This window comes from Pygocentrus nattereri, chromosome 28 (genome assembly GCF_015220715.1).
Source record: "Pygocentrus nattereri isolate fPygNat1 chromosome 28, fPygNat1.pri, whole genome shotgun sequence".
In the NCBI taxonomy this organism is placed as follows: domain Eukaryota; kingdom Metazoa; phylum Chordata; class Actinopteri; order Characiformes; family Serrasalmidae; genus Pygocentrus; species Pygocentrus nattereri.
The window spans coordinates 7940031-7962696 of NC_051238.1; the positions used below are offsets into that span (position 1 = coordinate 7940031).

The 22666-nt window shown below is 41.2% G+C and overlaps 1 protein-coding gene across 3 annotated transcripts in view; it reads right to left on the reverse strand.

Moving 5' to 3' along the window:
- Positions 1–18674, reverse strand: part of tfe3a (transcription factor binding to IGHM enhancer 3a) — a 28148-nt gene extending 9474 nt beyond the window's left edge. The window contains exons 1-6 of one of the 3 annotated variants that reach the window (XM_017719440.2): positions 18040–18674; positions 11598–11711; positions 7551–7791; positions 6184–6405; positions 3153–3248; positions 362–479 (exon numbers count right to left, since the gene is read on the reverse strand). In XM_017719440.2, the coding sequence (XP_017574929.2) occupies positions 362–479; positions 3153–3248; positions 6184–6405; positions 7551–7791; positions 11598–11711; positions 18040–18203 (955 nt within the window). In that variant the 5' untranslated portion in view covers positions 18204–18674. Of the gene's footprint in view, positions 1–361; positions 480–3152; positions 3249–6183; positions 6406–7550; positions 7792–11597; positions 11712–14311; positions 14659–18039 lie in introns of those variants that run through there. The other 2 variants (XM_017719441.2, XM_017719442.2) reach the window with 2 other exon arrangements.
- Between the last annotated feature and the right edge of the window lie 3992 nt (positions 18675–22666).

Here is a 22666-nt window from a genome sequence, read left to right on the forward strand (position 1 = left end):
AATCTACACCCAGTTGAGAGCACAAAGGTGAGAACAGTTCATGAATCTGATGTTGGTGAGGCCCAATATTTTGTGCACACACTTTGCATTGTTGACTTTCACCTTTTAATCACCTCAGCCCCAGAAGAACCTTTTCTCATGAAGTACTACAGCCAGGGCAATGTAAAAGAGAAGTACACACAACAGGAAGTGTCTAAATAAGACAGGCATATTCAGACTGACTCAATCCAACTGCAAGGGAGGGGCTGTGCAGAAAATAAGGAAGAGAGGAATCAGAGAGAGACAAAAAGCTGGACAGACAGAACAAAAGGAAAGAGAAAAAAAAAAGAGGACAATGAACTGCCAGCTGTCTCTGAAGCACCTGTCAGCTCTCTCTTGACGTTGTGCAGGTTTGCCGGACAGGAGTTGCTGACAGTGATGGTGGGCATGGCCATCCCGGCACTGCTGTACACATCCAGGAGGTTTCCTGAGACTGGCAGCTGCAAAGCAATAACAACAGGGTTTTAAATTAGGAGCCACTCTGTAGAATCTCTCTACATAACCCTCCCTCACACAACAGAACAGAACTGTAAACGAACATATTTACCAGAAACAGACTGCAGTTTGGAAATCTGAGTCAGCACTAAGTGGAACTGAGGAACATACTGTGCCCCATCCCTGCATTACTCACATCCTGTGTCACTCAAACTGCCTGCGCTGGATTTGCTTCTACAAATCATACTGTGCTAACAAGAACAAAACATTTACTCTTACATGTGCTAGTAGCCCACTGGAGCCACCGGATTCAGCTACCATTTTACATCACATTAGTCCACTGCACACTGTAATACAATTTAATAATGCAACCTGCCTCACCATATAGTCTATCATTTGAGTAAAGCCGACCAAAGTCAATCTGCAGTTTAGACAAATACAATATTTCAAGGCCAAGCATTTCTGACTCGCCCAATTACATTCTGAGGTTTGCTACCCAAAACAAATGCACACGTGTACAGCCCTGCCCTAGAGCTCCACCAATGTTTTAGCCTTAGATATTAAGATTAAGTGACCCTTATTAGTCCCACAACGGGGAAATTTCACCTGCACATTTAACCCATCCATGCAGTGAAACACCACATACACACTAGTGAGGACACACACACACTAGGGGGCAGCGAGCACACTTGCCTGGAGCAGTGGGCAGCCTGATCCGCAGCGCTCGTGGAGCAGTTGGGGGTTAGGTGCCTTGCTCAAGAACACCTCAGTCATGTACTGTCAGCTCTGGGAATCGAACCGGCGACCTTGCGGTCACAGGGCTGGTTCCCCAACCTCCAGCCATTTAGTTTAAATTACTAGGCCTCCAGTACAACAGTCAAGCACCTGGACATGTAAAACGACAAATCTGACATTCCAGTCAATTTCGCTGCCTTTCTGGTGACAAGTAATTCAACTTTATACTGTCTCATATGTCTCATACTAAGTAATAAGGATTCCCAGTAAAAATAGAAGTGATATGACTTCATATTTACTTTGCCTGCATTGCCCTGTATAATGCAAGTTATTTGCTAATTACTACTTACACTGTTAAAATCTTCGTGAAACATTATTATTATTTTACAGTAAAAAAGTGATCTTGCATGTTTGCTCTCAAATGTAACGCTCAAGATCATGATCCAAATTAAGTCTGGACAAAACCATATGTATTTAGACAAAGTTGCAACTTTTTGAATTCTGCCGTTCAAAAAACTGCCCATAAAAGAGTCAATGGTATTTTAACTTCCTTAAGAGCTTCCTCTTGGTCTGCAATGCCAGTGCTTTACTCTTCAAAGCCAACCATGTGCTCTCTTGAACGTTAAGCACGTTGCATACTAGAGCAGCAGAGCTCAGTCCAGACACAACTTTACAAGATTTATTCAAACAGCAAATAATTCCCCCATTGTAGCTGAACCTGCAACCAACACCATTTGAAAACAGCAAACGTCCTACCTTTTATAGGCTTCCAAACATAGCGACAGTGTTGAATCAGCCATCTTATCAAAAGCAAGCGAAAGAGTAAGGAAAAACACACAAATTACCTCGGGTTTAATTCTTTTCTTTTCATTCTCCGGCACTAAAACTAGAATCCTCATCTTCTCCTACCAACAGCACACTCCTTCCTCTTTCTCTTACAGTTATAAAAAAAGGAAAAGAACGTCACAAATGGGGAAATATCTTTCAGAACTTTTGCCTGTCAGTTCTCTGCTTTAACACACACACACACACTCCTACTCAATGGCCAGGGCCTGACTGTGTGTGTGTGTATGTGTGTGCGTCTGTCCCCTCCCCCTGTTACCCAGTGTGTGTCCCCCACCCATCACCACCCATTGGTAGCCATGTGTTAGAAATGCATGTTAGTTTCCAGAACAGAGCTGGATTCCAGTAGCTCCTACACAAATTCAGCCACACCAATCCAAATGCTTCACTTTGTGACATGCCAGGGCAAGAAACTTCCGACACCAATCCTTCTTGAGCAGTCATGACAGGGATTAAAACCGGTGGTGCTTGACTTACAATTATAACGAAAGTGTGACTGAGGTTGTGAAACGTTTTAATAACCAAATAGGCCAGTGATTGTGTTCATAGCAGAAATTCTGTTTGAAAAATGTTGAATGAACCGTCATCTGGTGTTTGTAGGAAGTCAGTCGGCACTTTTTGCCTGTCTGTTATCAAGGGAACAAATTTATTGCATTAATTTACACAACCCTTCTGCACTGCATACCCCTCTCTTTTGCTTGCTCAGCTTGAGAAATCAGTGATAAGAGTGCTGAAACTATATTGAAACTGAAAGGTTCAGTGCAGCCAAAGACTCCTGCAGCTAAAACTGCTGGCAGGGTTAAACGGTACTTTATGCTTATATTGAAATTTTAATTACATCTCATATCATTCAAAGCTGTCTTACATTTTAAAGCTAATAATGTAGCGCTGGTGACCTGACAGTCTGACATACATCTGGAACACATTAGCTCAAGCGTAAAACCTAAAAATAGACAATCTGGTTTTCTTGCAAAAAAAAAAAAAAAACACAAATGGAACTTAATTTATAGAAAATCATCTTATTTGAATTGCAATATTAATTAATAAAAACACAATTAGGGATTCCTATATGTAGGCTTTTTTCAGATAATGGGACGTACCGTGCTGGGCAGCTGCAGGCCGCAGTCAATCAGCGTCATACACTCGTCATTCAAGCTGGATTCCAGGCTGATGATGTCATCAATAACGTCTTCAATCTGCACATAAATGCAGAAACAAAGCCAGAAAAGATCAGACCTCCACGCATGACAAACACGATAAGCGCTGCAGCATTTGCTTGTTCTTTAAAACATAAATATGCCTGGGGTGGTCATTTTCCACGCTGAGTCATAAGACAACAGGATATCTTAAAAAAATACACACAATGCAGCATTTTCACGGTGACACACCGGCCACCCAGCCATGAGACACGCGGTCAAGTCCACCTCATTCATTAAAAAGGGCAACTAACTCCCATTACAGCCCACTGCAGCTATAGCAGAGGGACATATTAAAACTTAGCCTGCATGTACTTCATCTCCAGAGGGTTAGGCTCATACTGCACACAAGCCTGGCAGTAGCAGACAGTTGAGCTTATTAAGGGTGATAAGCAAGAGTCACACATGCTGTGTGGCTTTACTAGTCAAACCCACACAGCGTGCTAAGTGTGGAGGGGCCCATTGAGCTGGTTGTGTGATATTTACCAGCACAATGTGGTGCCGAACACAGAGAGCACACGAGAGGGCCTGGCCAACTTCACATCGACTCGACAAAGCATGTTATTGTTTTTACAGAGGGAACTGAACACACTTCAAAAGGATCTAGACATACCACTGAGGTAAACAGACCGGTTCATTATTAGAAGAACAGCATGTGTCTAAATAGCTCAGCGTTTCATAGCTTTAAAAAGGGAGAAATAAGAGATGATACTTGCCCTGTGAAACACCTGCGGACTATGAGTAAGAAGAGCAATTTAGCTGCTCAATAATCCATTTATTTTTAAGCTGATGATCAAACATACGAGTGCACTATAAAGGGATGCTCCAATCTTTTCCAGCAAACCGCAAAACTGTAACATGCCCAATAACAAAGCATTTAAAAATGTACTGCACTAGAACGATGATACGAAGTGTACAGCATAGCATCAAAGAAAAGACAAAGAATGCCCAAGAAACTAAAAATCACAGGAGCAAAAAATGCTCCAGAATGATTTATGGGTTTTTTTTGACAATCTGATGATAGGTAAACAGATCGGGTTCATTATTGGAACAACAGCACACGTCTAAATAGCTTAGCAGACTACGAGTAAGAAGAGCAATAGCAACTTCCCTGCATATTGTAACGGAGTTTTGTTGGGTGCTTGGTTGTGACATTCTTTGGTTGACCGTGTGTCTTTCGGAAAGGGATGTATTGCACTTGATAATGCATATCGCGCAATATTAACCACAAAAAAGTCAGTTTTTGCTACTTTAAGCTCAGCAGCTGCTCTTTACGTTGTGTGAAAATGTTATGATGCATGGACCAACAGAAATGCTCCAAAACAGCCCGGAATAAAATCTCTTTACATTGACTTAAATTAAAAGCAAAGAGTGTTTTTGCTGTCTTCTGTAAAGTCAGCTCTCTGGACACTCGTTTCTATTTGGACAGTGACTATATCCAGCCCACACATGTCAAGGACACCTTACTAACTCAGACTGAGAAAGGGGTGAAATGGTTGTGGCAAAACATTCTACAACAGACTTAAGACTATTGGGCAGGTTTTAGGGCAGCAACGATTCTCAGAATTCAGGATGTGACTCGATACAATACGGTTTCAAATCCATACATTTTGTTTGATACAGCAAAACCAAGGACTGGCTGAAAAAGTGCCTCACATTAATGTTTGCAGTTAAGATCTAACAGAGCATTCAACACGTTAAAAAACACATTGAGTGCATATGAAGTCACTCAGTAATAACTGCAGAAAATTATATTTTGTCAGTAATCTGATCAGTGCGTTCACTTGCACTTGAGTAATCAGAGAATGGGGAAACTCCTGGTCTACATGAGTCAGACAGTAATCAGATTCCTGCTTTGCGAACGGCAGAAATGCTTTATTTTAAACACTGCGCCACTTTATCTGAAAATATGAACATACATCATCTCGAAGATTATGAATATCTAGAAGAATATTTCAATCTTTTGTTTGTCATTTAGTTGGTTTCAGCGTCGCTCCAAAGGTGTTTTGCTGCGTCTCCCGGCAGCACTGCTTGCTCATGTTTGCTTGTTTTAATCAGATTTACTCTGATCTAAGAAATCTGAGTAGGCTGTTTACAATTTGAATAATCAGATAACTGCAGAAATCCGATTATGATCGGATTACTGAGTGCATGGAAACGCACTCACTGTTTGACATAAAGGCTCTGCTTTATAGTATCCTGATCTAATGTAGCCACTAGCTTGACTAGCTAATGTGTTAGCTATAAGCCATAATATATGTTAATATAAACACCATAATATAAACACCAATATGATGTTTTGGTACAGCCCTAACTGGAGCCCATTCATAATGGTATCATATCAAACCTATAAGCAGCTTTTAATTAAGATCTAAATGATAAAGCTGATTACAACAGGGCGAAAAGGGCACTAGTGGATAACGTCATAAATCCAGACCAGATAACCACCCTGAGTGCCTTATTTAGTCTTCAGAAATACCTCGAGGTGCAATAATGCGTTTTCAATTGGTTAAAGAGGCAATACTGTGAACTAATCAACACGGCATCATGTGAAGGACAAGAGTAACATAGCACAAAGACAGAGTCCTATTATGCCTCTTGGTTTTATTTTGTTAAAGCCGTGCAGATGCCAGTTCAAAATTAATCTGCCAACTTACAGGGTTTTACTAAGGTACATGCAGCACTCTGTAAGCCAAATTCTCTGAAATGGCACAGAGGCGTCAATCCACTTGTGCTAAACACAAACACTCTCAAATTGACTATGGACAAGTGTTTGTTCTGTTACTTATTCTCTCACAGAACTTTCTCAATAAACCAAACGCTGCGAAAATAAACAACAGCAAAATGAACTCATGTTAACTTTTTCTTGTTGTAATTAAAACGATACTTCACTTTGTCTCCAAAACTGCGCCATAAGCCTTGGATGGGACCTTACCTCCTCTTTATTGGAGCCAAGACTGAGCACAGCCAGGGGGCTGCTGGGAGTGCTGCTGGCGGCTGGGGCCAGTTCGGGGGCGGAGCCTGACTGGGGCGAAGGGGACTTGGCCAGCGTTTGACTGGCCTTGTTGCCGAGGGTGTGGGAGAGGTACTGTTTGACCTGCTGCCTCTGAGCCTGCTGGATGTGGTACTTGGTTGGGTTCTCCAAGTGAGTCTGAACCTGAGTAGAGAATATTTGGAAGTTGATCAAACATATGAGTGCACTATAAAGGGATGCCCCAATCTTTTTCAACAAACAGCAAAACTGTAGCATGCCCAAAACAAAGCATTTAAAAATGTACTGCACTAAAATGATGACATCTATGGAAATACAAGCAATCCTGTACTGTAAGAAATCTTTAAGTGTATAAAACATTTGATGATAGGCAATGTTTTAGGCTATCTATATAAAAATGGCATGTGAAATGCATTTTCAGGCTTTTACCAAACGCATCTGCGTATTTTTTTTTAAATATGCAGATACGTATAAATAATAATAATAAATATTTTTTTTCCACAAGGGATGCAAAAACTATAAAAACAACAACACTGACATAAACATGTCAGTCCAGCAGGATGCAATAACTATAAATCAAATGCCTCATGGAGCGTTACAGTGCATGTTGTGAGTTTCTAACAAAGTGACGATGACGTGTTACAAACAATAGGCTTTAACTTGGAGGACATGACACCTCCATAATTCTATATTTTACCCAGATTCAAAGTCTGAAAATAAAAGAAAAAAGAAAAATAAAAGAAAGCCTAATACTCGCTGCCGTGAGGTTTTGTTTTTTTTTTTTTGTTAAGTTTTTACGTTGCTGTGTCACTTTCACTGAAATATCCACACCAGAGAAGCTGAGGTTTTCTAGCTTTCCTCTCCATTTAAATGATAGGGATAGGATTTCAATTTTAGATTAAAAATCTGGTTAATGATCATCAAGTCACACATCTTTGGAATCAAGTGGATACTCCATTTAAAAGAACGGAGTGTAGCTTATTCTGACGCCTCCGCGCTGCAGTGTAGCAAAGATAATCTCGGTTATAAACGTTATCAACCCAAACTTCCGAGCACACAGAAACAACCCAGTCGTCAGCCATATTTCGGGGGACGGCTAAGACACTGAGCACTTCTTGATTAAAGATTTAAATACGCTGCAACATCATTGGTTGACTGCCTCATCCTTCAAAGTGTTTTAATAACGTTTGCAAAAATGCCCGTTAATCGGTCAAAACTGCCTCTGAGCATCTAATAAAAGACCAAAAAATTCACTGCTGGTATTGTTGCAGCAGTGGCCGTTTTTGAATGCCTAAGAGATCTGCTCCTACCTTAAGCACCTCCACCGGGACCTGTGTGGGCGTGGGGCGGGCAGACGGCAGCACAGATGACACAGAAATGGCAGGCGAGGTGTCGGTGGGGCGGAGCTGAGAGCTGGACGCTTGCTGCTGGGCTTCTCTTCTCTCCTGGTCTTGAGCCTGCTGCCTCATCAGCTCCTGCCTCATCAGCACCCGTGACGTCATCGCTGAGGCACCAGGGGTCACCACAGGGTCAACGGGGGCAACTGAGCCACTGGGAAAAGGGAAAAAGGGTAAATCAACTTTAGGTTATGGATGTAGGCTGTAACCATCCCCCCGTGCTGTAATTCGCCTTATTGCACATTTCAGAAATTGGAGTAAAGTGATGTAGGATCAGCTTAATTCTGTTAATATACAGTCATACGCAAAGGTTTGAACACCTCCAGCGAAAATGCTTGTTTTACTGATTTTCTAAGTGAAAATAAGTTAACGTATCCTCTACAGATAACATACTTAAATATGTAATTTCATATTTCTGCACATTTTAATGCACAAAATGTGTTTATTTGCTAAGTTTAACATATTGACACACTTAAGGGCCACAAATTTGGCATGTGCCACATTCTATGTAGTATTTTTTCCCCAATGTGTTAAATTCTGTAAATAAACAGCAATTGTACATTAAAAGTGTGTTCGCTGTAGACGATGTGTTCACTTCATATCAACACAATATGTAAGAGGTGTCCAAACTTCTGCATTTGACTGTTTATTTGGATACAAAATGAAAAAACTGACCTAGATCAGAAGTATGGGTCACTCTGAGTACAGTAACAATAAAGAAGTCTCTTACAGAGAAGCATCTCATGAACAGGGTATCTAAACTAGCTTTCCTTCACAACACAAACCCACAAAGCTAATAATATGTGTAACAGCTAAACAGCTAAAATAAATAAACCCAAAATCAAACCAAGCTGCAACTATTCACTGCACAGAGTTCTCAGAATCAGCCCACCTCCACTTATTCCAACAGCCCTGGCCTACAATTCCCCAAAGTCTATGTTTAACTACTGACTAATGCAGTAATTAGACACTGTAGTGATCATTACGAGCTGTAGTAAACAGTGTAGTCATTATTACGCTGGGAGCAGACAACAAGAAAAACAAATTATGAAACCCTTCTGGCTGTACATTTTATTTTGCTTTCTGCTCATTTGTAAGAAAAAACATAATTTACTTCGCCCTGACTAGCATCACCGTGAGGATATACTGCCTAACAAACTCTGGAAACCCCACTCCGAACACTAAAACAAGGCTAAATGTCTGAAATGACTTCAGTCTCGCCTTTCCCAAGAAAGCCCCGCACATCTCCTCCCAGCATGGCCTGAATTTCTGCTGAGTCATTGTTGGAAGTCCCACAGTTCCAAGCGGCCAACGGCAACAACAACACCAGTTAGCAGAAGCCCCCATGCTCTTCTAGCATTGACGCACGCGGAGTCAAAGAGCAGTGTGCCACTCAGATCGCTGGGGCAGATAGCAGCGGTTGGGCTGTGAGAGAGTTCAGCCCATGGACTCTGGAGCCTTTTCGTAACTGCTTCTTTAAACCTTTGAAAGACCCTGGGTTGTGCAAGCCTGTAGTGAATCTGGTATAATCAAAGCTTCAGTTTGACAGCTCACTGTAATGCGGAAAAAAAACCAGTTCCAGATTTCAGGTTTTCAGACAGCCAGGTAGGGGGAAGAGACAGCTTGATTACATTGTTTTGGCAGCTCCTGAGTCTTTGGAAAGTCCCTACAAAACAGCATTAGCATTAGGATGTACTATGAACAGAAACCTAAGCCACTCTTGCTTTCACATGTAGCTTTCACTACCCTGGAAAAACCTGCAATCAGACTCAATACTGAGATCAAACATTGTGTGAGAATAGAAAACACTACAACTTAAAGCATCACATCACTTACGTAGAGATTATGGCTGAATGATTGGGTGAAAATGTCAAATTGCGGTTTTTCTGACCGATATTGTGACCGTGATTTAAACTACTTTCCTTAAATTCAGATACAGGCTTGTTTTAGAAGACCGGCACATTTACCTTTTCTGGCTTGAGGCTTGAAAAATGAACATGGTGTGCCAGACCTCCAGTCTGTTGTGGCCGTGTTGTCACAATAATAGATAATTCACCCACATCCCCACATGACCGTCACCAAGCTTTGACCGAGTTCTCTTTGAATACTTATTCAATGCACTAACAAAAGTCAGATTCATCTGCTTGTGGGGGTCCGAAGCACAACCCATGCTACAAAATGTTTTCACACGTTGCATTTAATTATGTACTTCCACCAAAGAGGTCCCCAAATCCTACATAGCATTGCTTTAAAATGGTCTATTTAATGGAAAATCATGAAAAATCCCATTTTCCTCACTTTTTTTACAGAAAGTAAACACTGTTAAAGATGAAAACGTGACCTCCATCCACATAAACCAAACTGCTAAAACTGGTCTCACGGTGTTTATGGCACCATGAAAATCAACACATTTACTTATATCCACATACAGCTTACAGCAATGCACTTCTAATCTAATCTAATTTGTGCTGTAAAGAAATGTATACATATCATAGGTGTACTGTACCCTGCCCATTCATGCTGAAGTTATAGGGAGTGTTTCAGCTCAGCCTGCTTTTTGAATGAGGCACTCAGCCAATCAGAACAGAACTCTTTTACACACATCAGTCTTAAAGGTATAGTAACAAAAGCAGCCTGTTTAACTGTAAGGGGTACAGGGAGGTCTTTTTCTGATGAAAAAAATGAACAATTGCTGCTTTTAGTACATAAAAACATGCAAATATCATAATTCAAGTCAGCTTCAGGGAAGGAAGTATCATACAAGAAATGTAGGATTTGAGTCCTTAAAACTAAAAAGATGATGTAAATGTTGCTGAGAATGTAGGCTATAATTAAAACCACAGCACCTGTGCTTTGGAAACTGCACTATCAAAAGTGCAATTTTAATATAAAAGCGATGACTCTTTCAGCCCAACTACACAGACTACATGCTGACTTGCTCTGACAGTGAAAAAAACATCTGGTTATCTTTAGTGTGATAAAAATCGACTGTTCCACCAAACAGTGCGAGTACACTCTTGGTTTTCTCAGCACTGGGTCTGGTATGTGGTTGGATTTTGACCTGCTGTTGGAGTTTGCGTGTTTGGGTGAGTTGATGGATAAGCTGACTAAAATAGAGTATGTTTGGATTGGAGATTAGGAGGTGTGGTTCAGTGGGATTTACTAAGGCTGTGCAATTGCAACAAAAAAAATGAATACTGTGATTATTTTAGGTCAGATAACAAACAGACTCTGTGGCTTATAGGTCAGTCTACCAGTCTAGGAATATCTAAGACTGACTATCCAAGTACTCTCAGAGTGCACACAACAGAAATGTTTGCGTTTATTTACAGCACAAATTAAGATTACATTAGAAGTACACTGTTAAAAAAAGTTTTAACTTGGAAAAGTTAGTAACCTGGCCACTTTAAAAGTTCCCTGAACTTCAAATAATAAGTTAACAATATGTAAAACACAGATCATCGTTCTGTTGACTTACTATTAGAAGTTCAGTGCACTCAAAATTGTAAAGCAACCCAGAAACTTACTTTTAAGTTTAAACACAATCTTTTTTTATATTACAGTACTGTTTATCGCTGGACATACATGTGGGTTACTATCAAATAAAGAAGAGTACGATAAACTTTGTACTACTACTATTAATATCTAAGCAGACATACAGCAATACACACATTTTAGGTTCAATACAATTTTCAATTCTGAGGTCAGGATTCAATGTGCTTTTTCATATATTTTTTGCTAAAAGTATCTCCTACAATGCTCTAATTATTTCCCATAGAGATTGGTTTGGCTCGGACAAGATAAAAACCATAAAATATAAAATAAAATAATTCTAAAAAGCAACAGAGCTATAAACAATACAAAGGCAGACCCTCTGGAAAGACCCAGAGCTGTATGAAACTGTTAGACCTTCTCCAATCTAAATAAACCATAACTGTCCTGACGAGTGTCTGAACTCACCTGAGAGCGATGGGCTGGCTCTTCAGCTGGTAGAAAGTGTCCGAATCGGACGCAAGGATGCCGTCCACCTCGATGTCAGCCACAATTCCAGACTCGGGTAAAAGAGGCTCCACACTGAGGAGATAAGAACATAGCTAGGCTGAAGTATGTGAAAAACACTTTAAAAAGCACAACCATCTCCAAAAGTGGCCATGTGCGCACAAAGAGCGTTTCTCCAGGGAATGTCTGTCAGGGCCAACATGAAGGTTAACAGGGCAGGAGAACCATTAAAGCTGCTCTCAGGGATTAGTGCACTTAGTTGAGATGAAAAGGGTTACTTTGTCTTCAGCCCAAAAATAAGCTAACATAAACTAACCAGAAAATCCAGCTTAGTAGAACCCCCCTCACCAACACTGAACTGATGGGCCCGTCTTCAGTGTTGAGTGCTGAATTTGATCTAGAACTAGATGTGCATTTCCTGAAGGAACTGCAAGAGTGCTTGAAAAGAGCTGCAAGTGTGTTTGTGTGTTTGTTTCTGTGTAGGTGAACAACACCTCCTTAGGTATGTGTGTGTGTGTGTGTGTGTGTGGTGTGTGTGTGTGTGTGTGTGTGAGAGGGAGATATGTATGTGTTTGAGGGGAGAGTCATTCAAATTAACTGTCACTCTGTTATTATGCAGCTCTTAGTGGAGAAGCCTTGTTTGAGTCCGATTTGCACCCTCTGAACAAACCGGCATAACTCGGGAAATGTTTACTCTATCGCTTAACCAGATAGATGGTGTGAGATAAGACCCCTTGAGGATTATTTTGGTGTAAAGTTGTGTGTATTGAGAAGAAAATGTCTGAGTTATGATGAGTTAAACACAGAGAAAATCTTGAAATAAGCAGAGGCTGATTTTGAGAAATTTACATGGGAGTGAATGGGGCAGTTTTCGGTGCCTTGTACCAAACAAATGTGCATAACTCTAAAGCTAATTGATGAAATGATGAGATATTTTGAAGTTTTAGGAAGGACAAGTTTCTCTACCATTACCAGCTGAAATGGAGTTTCTAGGTGAAAGTTTAAGGATTTTAAAGCAGATTCCCTGCGTGATCAGCTGTGTCTGTGAGACTGAGTGGCCTGCTGTGACATCATCGATGTCAGCTGGAATCTGAAGTTCTGAACATTCCGCTGTTCATTCTTATGGGAGGTTTTTAATTTTTAAACTTAATTTTATTAAAAACTCCCAATCCGATCGACTCCAACAACACATAGCACAATCACAGTGCTGAGAGCTTCGAAACGCAGTTTAAACGTAGTCTGTACGTTAAGCGGTTCGGGCTGCATCGCAGAAACGTGTGTAAGAAGAATAAGAAGTATGAGAGATAATGACAGAGCACTTCTTCAAGCCCTCTAATAAGTTTGGTCTCAAGGAGCTGGTGTCCTGGCCATGGATGAAGTCTAATCCTGGACTATATTGGTACAATACAAATGGTGAATCTAGAAAACATCAGAAAACTTTATTTGTTTAGGATTAACCTGTGTCTAGGAAACTGGCCAATAAACGTAACTTACTGCGAGTCCTGAGACCCTGAATCAAGAGAGTTTTGAGATGATCTGTTTAAGGTGATATCGATGGCAACAAACTGATCCTAGATGAGTGCTTCTGCTCCGAGACGCATTATAAACAAAACATTTTGCTGCTGACATCCTGGTATGAACAGAACAGTGGATGTCACTTGCTGCAATGCTCTCGGTCATGCCAGGCCATGCTCTCTGTGCATTTGAGTGAACTTCACACTTAACCCCTTTAAAGCCTTACGCTTATTGTTCAGTAACCACACGGAAAACAATGCAAACTGTAGTCCTTTGTTGTTCTTAAGTTATATGAATGTGTTATAAAGGTTTGGGCGTACCAGTGGGTGCTGGTCATTTAAGAGGCTAAATTCAAATGTATGTATTTTAACATATTACAGCGGCATTAAAGAAAACTGAGAGCTGATTCTGGCATGGATGTCATTCAATACTGTGTTTGTTACCAAATATATTTTTCCAACTCGCCGCAGCCAACTGCAGTTTTGAAAAGCACTTAACCGTGATGTAATCAGTACCACCGAAACTATCCAGTATGGTCAAAAGCACAAAGAGGCCAAAACTGATTGCAAATCAATCAGTTAAGTTAGTGTCACCAAACCCACCATCAACAACCAATAAACAGCAGATTAATTCACTGAATGACACCCTAGTTTCGGTGGTACTGCATAGTTTCGGTGGTACTGGATTTCATTATTTCAACAAAACAAAAACTTCACCTTAATGTAATCAGTACCACCAAAACTACCCAGTATGGCCAAAAGCAGAAAGCCTGCAAATCAATCAGTTAAGCTAGTGTCACCAAACCCACCATCAACAACCAATAAACAGCAGATTAATTCACTGAAGGACACCATGGTGGCGAAATGTGGCGTGAAAGATCAAGTATCATTTCCTCCACCGTGCAGAAAGGCTTTTCACGGTGTTTTCTATGCATGTATGATCATGAGCATTTCAGGAGAGACACTAACTACTGCTCTGTAGTGAGAGAAAAGCTGCATGCAGGGCCGCTCTACTCTCAGCCCGGCCTCATTTCACCAACACAGAACGATGGCAAGTGCTAACGGCCAGGCTCAAGTCCACATGCCATCTCCGAGGGGGAGCACAGCGGGCCGTGGAGGGGCTCGGTATACACCTACAGCGGCTCTGTGCAGCATACATACCCGCTTTACAGCGCTGTGGCAGATCCGCTCCGAGCCACGGGATGCAGCCAAACCTAGATGACCTCCACATCGAGTCTACAGCGAATCTGAGCGCCAACCCAGTCCACGGAGGGTGATGCCGTGTCCCGATGGAGAAGTGCTTTCAACGCGATGATAGCCGTGCTGGGTTTATCCTCCGGCGCTAAAGCTCCCAAATCACATCAGCGTCACATCAGCGCTGCTTTACAACGGCTCCGTTTCCAAAAGCTGGAAAACGGCCAAGTCCAGAGATAAGAAAAGTTCCCTCGATGCTGGAAATTCCGCTCGTAAATCGTTTGAGTTGCGCACTAACCAACACACATCGAGAGTTACTAAAAATAGGAAGGAGTGGAGGGGAAAAAACTAATATCGCTGCTACCGACAGAGGGCGCCCTCGCTCCACCTTCACTCAAACAGGGCCAGAGTTTCAACACTTAAGCCACATAAGAAGGAAGCACAGGCTGCTGAAACACGAAGAAATCCCGGCCTCTACTCTCCTGGGAATACTTTGCACTAGATGTTAGAACATTGCTGTGAGGATTTGATTATATTCAGCCAGAAGTGCACTAGTGAGGTCAGGTACTGATGTTGGCTGCTCCACAGCTCAGAGCTCTGAAAGGGGGGGGCTTTATAGCCCTCTAGCTGACGCCTGGCATTGCTCCAGAGTGTCTCGTTATACTGGCAATGCTTTGCTATGGAGATCATACATGTTGTGTGTGCATTTAAATGCCCAGGTTAGTGATCAGTGCACATTAAAGTAGCTTACAATTAGAAGTAGCTTAATTAGAAGGTGTGTCTGGATACTTTTGGACACACAGAGTTGGTCTCCGACACAGGGATTAAAACTAGTCTTTTTACATCAACATCATCAACCTATACCTGTGCACTATCACTAGCGTACTCATTTTATTTGTAGTAACTGTTGTGCCAATGATCAAAACTGCATCCTCACCTGCAAGTAGGCACATTTTTCATTCATAAATGTTGGTAACACTTTATTTGGATGGTCCACTGTAGATGCTTGGTAAGTGCTCGGTCTGTCTTTAAGTAACGTTCATTAAATATCTATTAACTGCAACTTAACGTGAAGTTGAGTGTTATACGGATCGCTCACTGCAGATACTTTGTAAACGCTCAGTCTGTCTTTAAGTAACGTTCAACTAAATATCTATTAAATAAAACAGAACCTCAGGTTCAGTATGAAAGGTTTTATTAAATCTCTTCCTAACCCTAAACCTAACCTTAACCTTAACCTCAAGGCAAAACCTACACCTATTCCTAACCCTAACCATAACCATACTGTTATTGATAATCAACCGAATATCACTAGAAGGTTTATTAGTGAGTTGGGTATCTGTAGAGCATCTGTGGGGGACCATCCAAATAAAGTGGGACCTAAATGTTCCCTCAAAAGGTACACCGGTGGTTTTAAGGTCCAATTGTGTATATTAAATAGGTTTTTTCCCAGTGGACCTGTACATATCTGTATTTTTCATGACCTAATGTTTTATGAAGCCTGGAGGCGAGACGGGGTGTGTGGACTCGGCCCTTTTTCTCTGAGAGTGCAGTGCGTTGAGAGTGAGAGGATAAATGATGGATAAGTTCCATGCTTTCAACTTATTTGTCTAAGAGGCAAGCCTTGTCCATGAGGTGAACACTTTCTTTCTAGACTGCAAGACATTTCTGCTCAGTTTTCTTTCATGAGGATAGCACATGTTGACAAACGCATTCCTGGAGGCATGCAAAAAAACACATGGCGCTCCCTGGACTCAGCAAGCCTGCAGCTTTCATTCATTTTCAGCTCGCAGCTCACTGGAAACCAGAACAGTGAAAAAAAAAAGCGTGGGCAGCTGCGCTGAGTCATTTCCTATGAAATTCAAGTGAAGGATGGAGGTAGTAAAGTCAAAGCTGTTTGTTTAACAAAGCTCTTATTTTAGGGGAACAGAGACAGGCATCAAGCATTCTGTAGAACCGCTCCAAATACCACGGTTTCCATCACGTTTTTTTTTTTAAATCTTCGTTTCCCGCAAAAGCACAACAGCACTAACATCTCTATGCTTGTTTGTATCGCTGAACATTCTTTCCAACAGTAAGACGATCTTAACACGAAACAGACCCCACAGATCCAGATACTAAGGGTTAGTTTCCCAGGGATTAAGCCTAGTCCTGCAGTGCACAGCTTTTCTGTGTTCAAAAGAGCTTCCATTATCACCGACATTAGCGTAATAAGATGCTGCTATATTAATGTAATTACAGGTTGTAGTGGTCGTAGTAACTCGGCTGCTGCATTCATTAAGCACGTTCATTTCTTAGACAAGCATGTTTATCCACAAGGACGAGCAAACAAGCTTCGCCAAGTAAAAAAAAATCTGGCAATGATTTAAAGATTTACTACCCCAGATTTGTTGGCTAAACATGGACTTTACATAAACAGTGTTTGTGGTCTGTAATTTGCCGAATTATATGTCCTGACAAACAAGAACAAGCAAGCCTCTTTTCTGCTAGGACTATAACTCATCTCCAAGTGAGAGTTCTGATCTAGGATCAGTTCCTCCCATTCATTCGCACGAGGAAAGGAAAGGCAGTATCAGCTATTTGGTCCTTTTTTTCCCTCTAAAGACCGAGCGCTTACTCTGCAGTCTGTTGGGTGAGCCATCAAAGGGTCAAACCGAAAACCACAGGCATTAAAAAAATGTGACCCTGCTGCTGAGACCAGCAAAGTCGAGCTAGTCATATGAGATAGTGTGACAGGCATCAGTCATAATCATCCATTAAAAGGCAAACTGCTCCCATATGCACTCAAGTCAAGGCCTGGAAAGGAGCCTCAGGCAGGTGCACACAAACGAGCCTAACCTGAAGAAGCGTTTTAGTATGAGATTTTAGAAACACAGCACGTGCTGCAAGCGGCCACCCAACAGTGTTGCTTTATCTTTAGCGGGTCAAACTGTGCATTCCAGTCTTTGTTGTCGCAGGGCAGTATCAATAGATCACTAAGAGGAAAATCGAGCATCGTGTCCTAACAAGCAACCCAGGCTTCAGTGTAATGTAGAACTATAAACGGAGTTTCTCAAGTGAAAGGAAAAGGGAGTCCAGGAGTAGATTTAAAACTCACGGCGAGGTACTTAAGCCTGGATGATCTGTTGGTTTGTTGATATGATGCTTGGTTTTTCACAGTAGTGGTAATAACTTGGCCCATACATTATATATATATATATATATATATATATATATATATATATATATATATATATATATATACACATACACACACACACACATACACAATATATACATTAGGGTACTCATACTCAGTATTTCACCTTTCCAATGTGTTGTACAGTAATAAGTTATGAAATAAAAGCTATAAGTACAGCTGTAAGTGTGTACAAACATGTTCACTGAATAGAAAACCGTTGCCTTCCTGTACATTAGGTGGTATTTATCAGGCAAGACTGCAGTCCAGTTTCTTATCTAACATCAGCTACGGAGTAATTATCAACAAAGCAATCTAGATATTATCACGAACTGTTCCATACGCCTGTATGTAACGTATTTTCAGTCCCATGCCCCAGCCGAACGAGGCCAACGCTACGTTCAAAAGCACATAACGCCACTATGTTTACAACACAGCTGAATGCACTGAAATGGTGGGCTGGTGTTTTGACGCACTGTTCAGCACGACAGCAGCCAAGTTTTTGATCTGCACCCACCTGATGAGATTGAGAGACTCAGCCGATGAATCCAGAATCACGAAGACGGTCTGAGGCTGCTGTCCAGGCACCACGACCTCACTGATGCTCTTTTGCGGTGAAGAAGCCTCCAGCTTTCCCTTTCCTTCGCCCTGCTCCTGTGCTGGGACAGACAAGCTAGACATTTCTCCAGAGAGAGACCAGCTAACGGTGCTCGAGCCACCGACCTGCCTCGCTAACCTACAACGAATACAACACCCGAATAAAGATAAAGGGTAACGCTGTATTTCCAGAAAGTGCGCTGGACCTCTGGCTGGCTGGCTACTCTGACGTTAGGCTAGCGAACCCAAGCTTCAGCCCCTCCTGTTAGTTGGCTAGAACTTAGACGAACGCTTGTTTTGAAGAATCGCGCCCCGGTAAACAAGACGATTAACCCGCGAATTAGCTGGGTTAGCTAGCTTAGCGGTCATTAGCTAGCGAGGAGAACCTCGCGTACAGACTGAGGAGTCGTTTATCTTCCAACGTGGAGCGATTTCTCACCACGCCGCTCTCTAAAACACTGCTAACTTCGCGAACGTCGGCTCGCTCTCGGTGACCATTAGCGCTCTGCCGTACTGCGCCTTCCTACCGTTAGCTGGAGCTCGCCTCTGAGGACGGGAAAACCCCCGACGTGACGTTGTTACCTAGAAACGACTGATCACCCGAGGCTGACTGACAGCAGAGTTGTCCAATAGGCGCTCGGCAGGGGCGGGGTCTACTTATTATTCGCACCAGTGAGAGGACGAGCAGAACCCGCTTGTTTACTTCAGCGGTTGTCAATCTTGGTTCTGGAGTCGCCCACTCGATAAACACCGTTTAGATTTTTAACCCCATGAATGTTTTGAGAATGAGCTCATGTTTTCCGTCAGGTGTAAAAATACGCTGGGCGAGTACCAGAAGAGCAGGAGCTGATATAACCCTAGAAAGACCCGTGTGATACAATACAAGCCACAGTTTCATCATCCTTTGATAGACCTCACAGACCAGTGGTTATCAGGCCTTCGGTCGGTGGTCTGGAGGAGCACAGTCCCTCAAAAGATTGGTTGGCTATATCACGTGTTAATGGAAGACATACACTCTTAAAAACGGTTCTTCAAGGGTTCTTTAGTGGAGAAAATGTTTCTACACAGAACATTCATAAAACCCTTTGCATGATAAAAGGGTTCTTTGCATCATGAACAGGCTCTTCAGATTGATGGACAATGTGCTGTAGATGCATCTATATAGGCTATTTTTGAAAAGGGTTCTTCTATCGTTACAGTGTCAAGCTAGTAACAACTGAAGAACCATTTTGGGTGCTATATAGAACCCTTTTGAAAAATAGTCTATATAGAACTTATAGCACATTCATGCACATTGTCCATCCCACCCAAGAGCCCTTTCCTGATGCAAAGAACCTTTTAAGCGTGCAAAAGGTTCTTTTAGTATTCATGGTTCTATATAAACAGGGCCGGCCCTTCCATTAGGCGATATAGGCAAATGCTAGGGGCGCCGTCTGTCCAGGGGGGGCGCTCGCGTGCATGTTTTTTTTTTTAACAAATGAACAATTAATAAATATGAAAACAAGCAAAGTCCACATAATCCTAACTTCATTGTTTAATAATATTAGTCAAATTAATAATTATTCTAATAACAACACACAATACCTATCACATGCAACACCTTTATATTTATTCATTGTTATACGGTTATATTTCTAATTCATTTACTTTTTATTTGTTTCTTCAATACTGATTTTACTGTTTTCATTCTAAAATAAAAAAAAACTCAAAAACATCAAGCTTTGCAGTGTCTGTGTGAGTGTATAAACCCGATGATCGATGATGCAGGGGGCACCACATTGGTCAGGGCCGACTCTGTATATAGAACCACTTCCTTCACTACAGAACCCTTAAAGAACCATCTTTTTAAAGAATGCAAATGACATTGGGTGACAAGGGAAAAATAAACATAGTGTCTATATAAGGTGCTGGGCTTCCAGCGCGCATCAGTGTGTGGGGCCTAGATTCTACTACAAAAAATATGGTTCTTCAAGGGTTCTTTAGCAAGGACAGTAGTTCTATATAGAACTACGAACAATTTGCATGGTGAATTGGTTACTCAGATTGATGGGGAATGTGTTGTATATGAAATGGTTCTTTGTGAGCTCGTGGTTCTATACAGAACCACTGTCTTTGCTAGAGAACCCCCGAAGAACCATATTATTTAAGACTGTACAAGTCTCTGGAACAGTCCTGGCAGGGCTGGGACATCATTGCTGAAAAAGAAATACCCTCAGTTTATGTGTTGATTCAGGAGCCACGTTTACACGCAGCCTGATAATCCGTTAATAATCCGACTAATAACTCAATCAAATAGAATAAATCCAAGTGTACACTTTAATCAGAATAGTCCAGTCTGATTGAGGCTAGCTCTTTATTAACTAGGGCAGGAGTTATATTTGTCTTTATGTAGGAAGAAAAAGTTCATTTATAACATAATTATGTGCAGATTATCCTTATACAAAATCTGACATGCCCTTTTGGTTTATGGAACATGTTATGACAGCTGATAACTGATAAAGACAGATTTGGAATCTGAAGTCAATTCTGACACTCAAATCTTTTTTGCATTACTTTAATTCATAAACATTTTCATGATCTCGCACAGATTTCATTGGGCCTAGATTCTACTACAAAAAATATGGTTCTTCAAGGGTTCTTTAGCAAGGACAGTAGTTCTATATAGAACTACGAACAATTTGCATGGTGAATTGGTTACTCAGATTGATGGGGAATGTGTTGTATATGGTCTTGTAAAGGAACCTTTTGTTCTATAAAGCACCAAAAGGGATTCTACACTCTTACTAAATGCTCTGTACAGTACCAAAAAGTGTTCTCTGGCTTGTAACAATACTAGAACTCTTTTCAAAAAGGCTGTGTATGGAACCATCTACATCACATTCTCCACCAATCTGAAGAACAATTACATGAGGAATTCTTTAATGTTGCAAAGGGTTGTTCATGGTTCTATATAGAAACATTTTCTTTACTAAAAAACCACATAGACATATTTTTAAAGAGTGTTCTCTTGTCACAATCTCAAGCTTGTAAAGCTTTACTGGGAAAGTAATTAGAAACTATTTTAATTTAAGTTTTCAGCCGTTGAGCGCCGTTCACTCCCATTCATTGAGGGCTCACTCGCGGGCGCCCCCTGCTGTTTAGCCGTCCTGTTTTTGATATAACGGCAGGAATAGGAAGTGGCCAGGTTCCTCATAAACTGGCTCTGGTTAAGATTTCTCAACTTGAGATAAGAAAAGAAGCTGTAAGACGAGATTCTTAAATTGAGATAAGATTTGCTTCTGTAACACGAATTTGTAAAAAATCTTATCTTGACCTGTCAGATCTTGAGTTGAGTCAAAATGATAAGAATTCTCTGTAATATGGCCCCAGATGTCTGAGGAGTTTAATGCCTCTAAAAGCCCCCTCAAAGAAAGACAAGAATAAGCTGTCCGATACCTGAGACTCTGTCTTATGATATTTAGGATACTGTGGCCTAAATAATTTGAATTCATTCATTGTAGCCACGTACATGCAGGTACTCTTAAGTACCACCACTGACAGCATTTGGCAGACACGACTCACAATTTGATCATTTTACACAGCAAAGGTGGTGTTAGGAGTCTTGCCCAAGGACTCTTATGGGTATAGTGTAGGGTACTTACTCAGGTGGGGATTGAACCCCAGTCTGCAGCATGGAAGGTAGAGGTGTTACCCACTACTCTACACCAACCACAGGTATACAAAAATCTGTCTTGGTTAATTGGTGGTTTTGGATGGTAAATAAACGGGCTATATTTGTGTTGTAGACATTGTGGCCTATATTTCTATCACCACCACTGAAGGTCTAAGTTTCTCTAAAAGAAGCTGTTTCAAATAAAACCACAATGTATGACTCTGTTTACATCTTAATAATTGGGTTATGCAAAAAAAAAATCTATTTCCTTTTTTACATGGTTTTTCCTTCATCACTTGTCCGTGCATCTCCACAACAACAATGACCAATGTAATAGACCCTCATTACACCTGGAGATAGCTAACGTAGAGAATGAAAGCACAGCGAACCCTCAAGGCCTAGCTCTTTATTAACTAGGGCAGGAAGAAAAGGTTAATTTTTAACATAATTAAGTGCAGCTTATCCTTATACAAAACCTGACATGCCCTTTTGGTTTATGGAACATGCTATGACACTAAGTGATCAAACAGTTTTGGAATCTGAAGTGACGCTGACACTCAGATCTTTTTTATATTTCTTTAATTCAATGACGTTGGATGACAAGAGACCAGTAAACATAGTGTCTATATAAGGTGCTGGGCTCCAAGAGCAACATCAGTGTGTGAGACCTAGATTCTACACTCTTTAAAAAAAATATGGTTCTTCAAGGGTTCTTTAGCAAAGACAGTGGTTCTGTATAGAACTATGAACAATTTTCATGGTTAAATGGTTCCTTAGATTGATGGGGAATGTGTTGTATATGGTCTTGCACAGAACCTTTTGGTTCTATAAAGCACCAAAAGGGGTTCCATATAGCACCAAAAATGGTTCGCTGGCTTTTTAACAAGTGTTACTC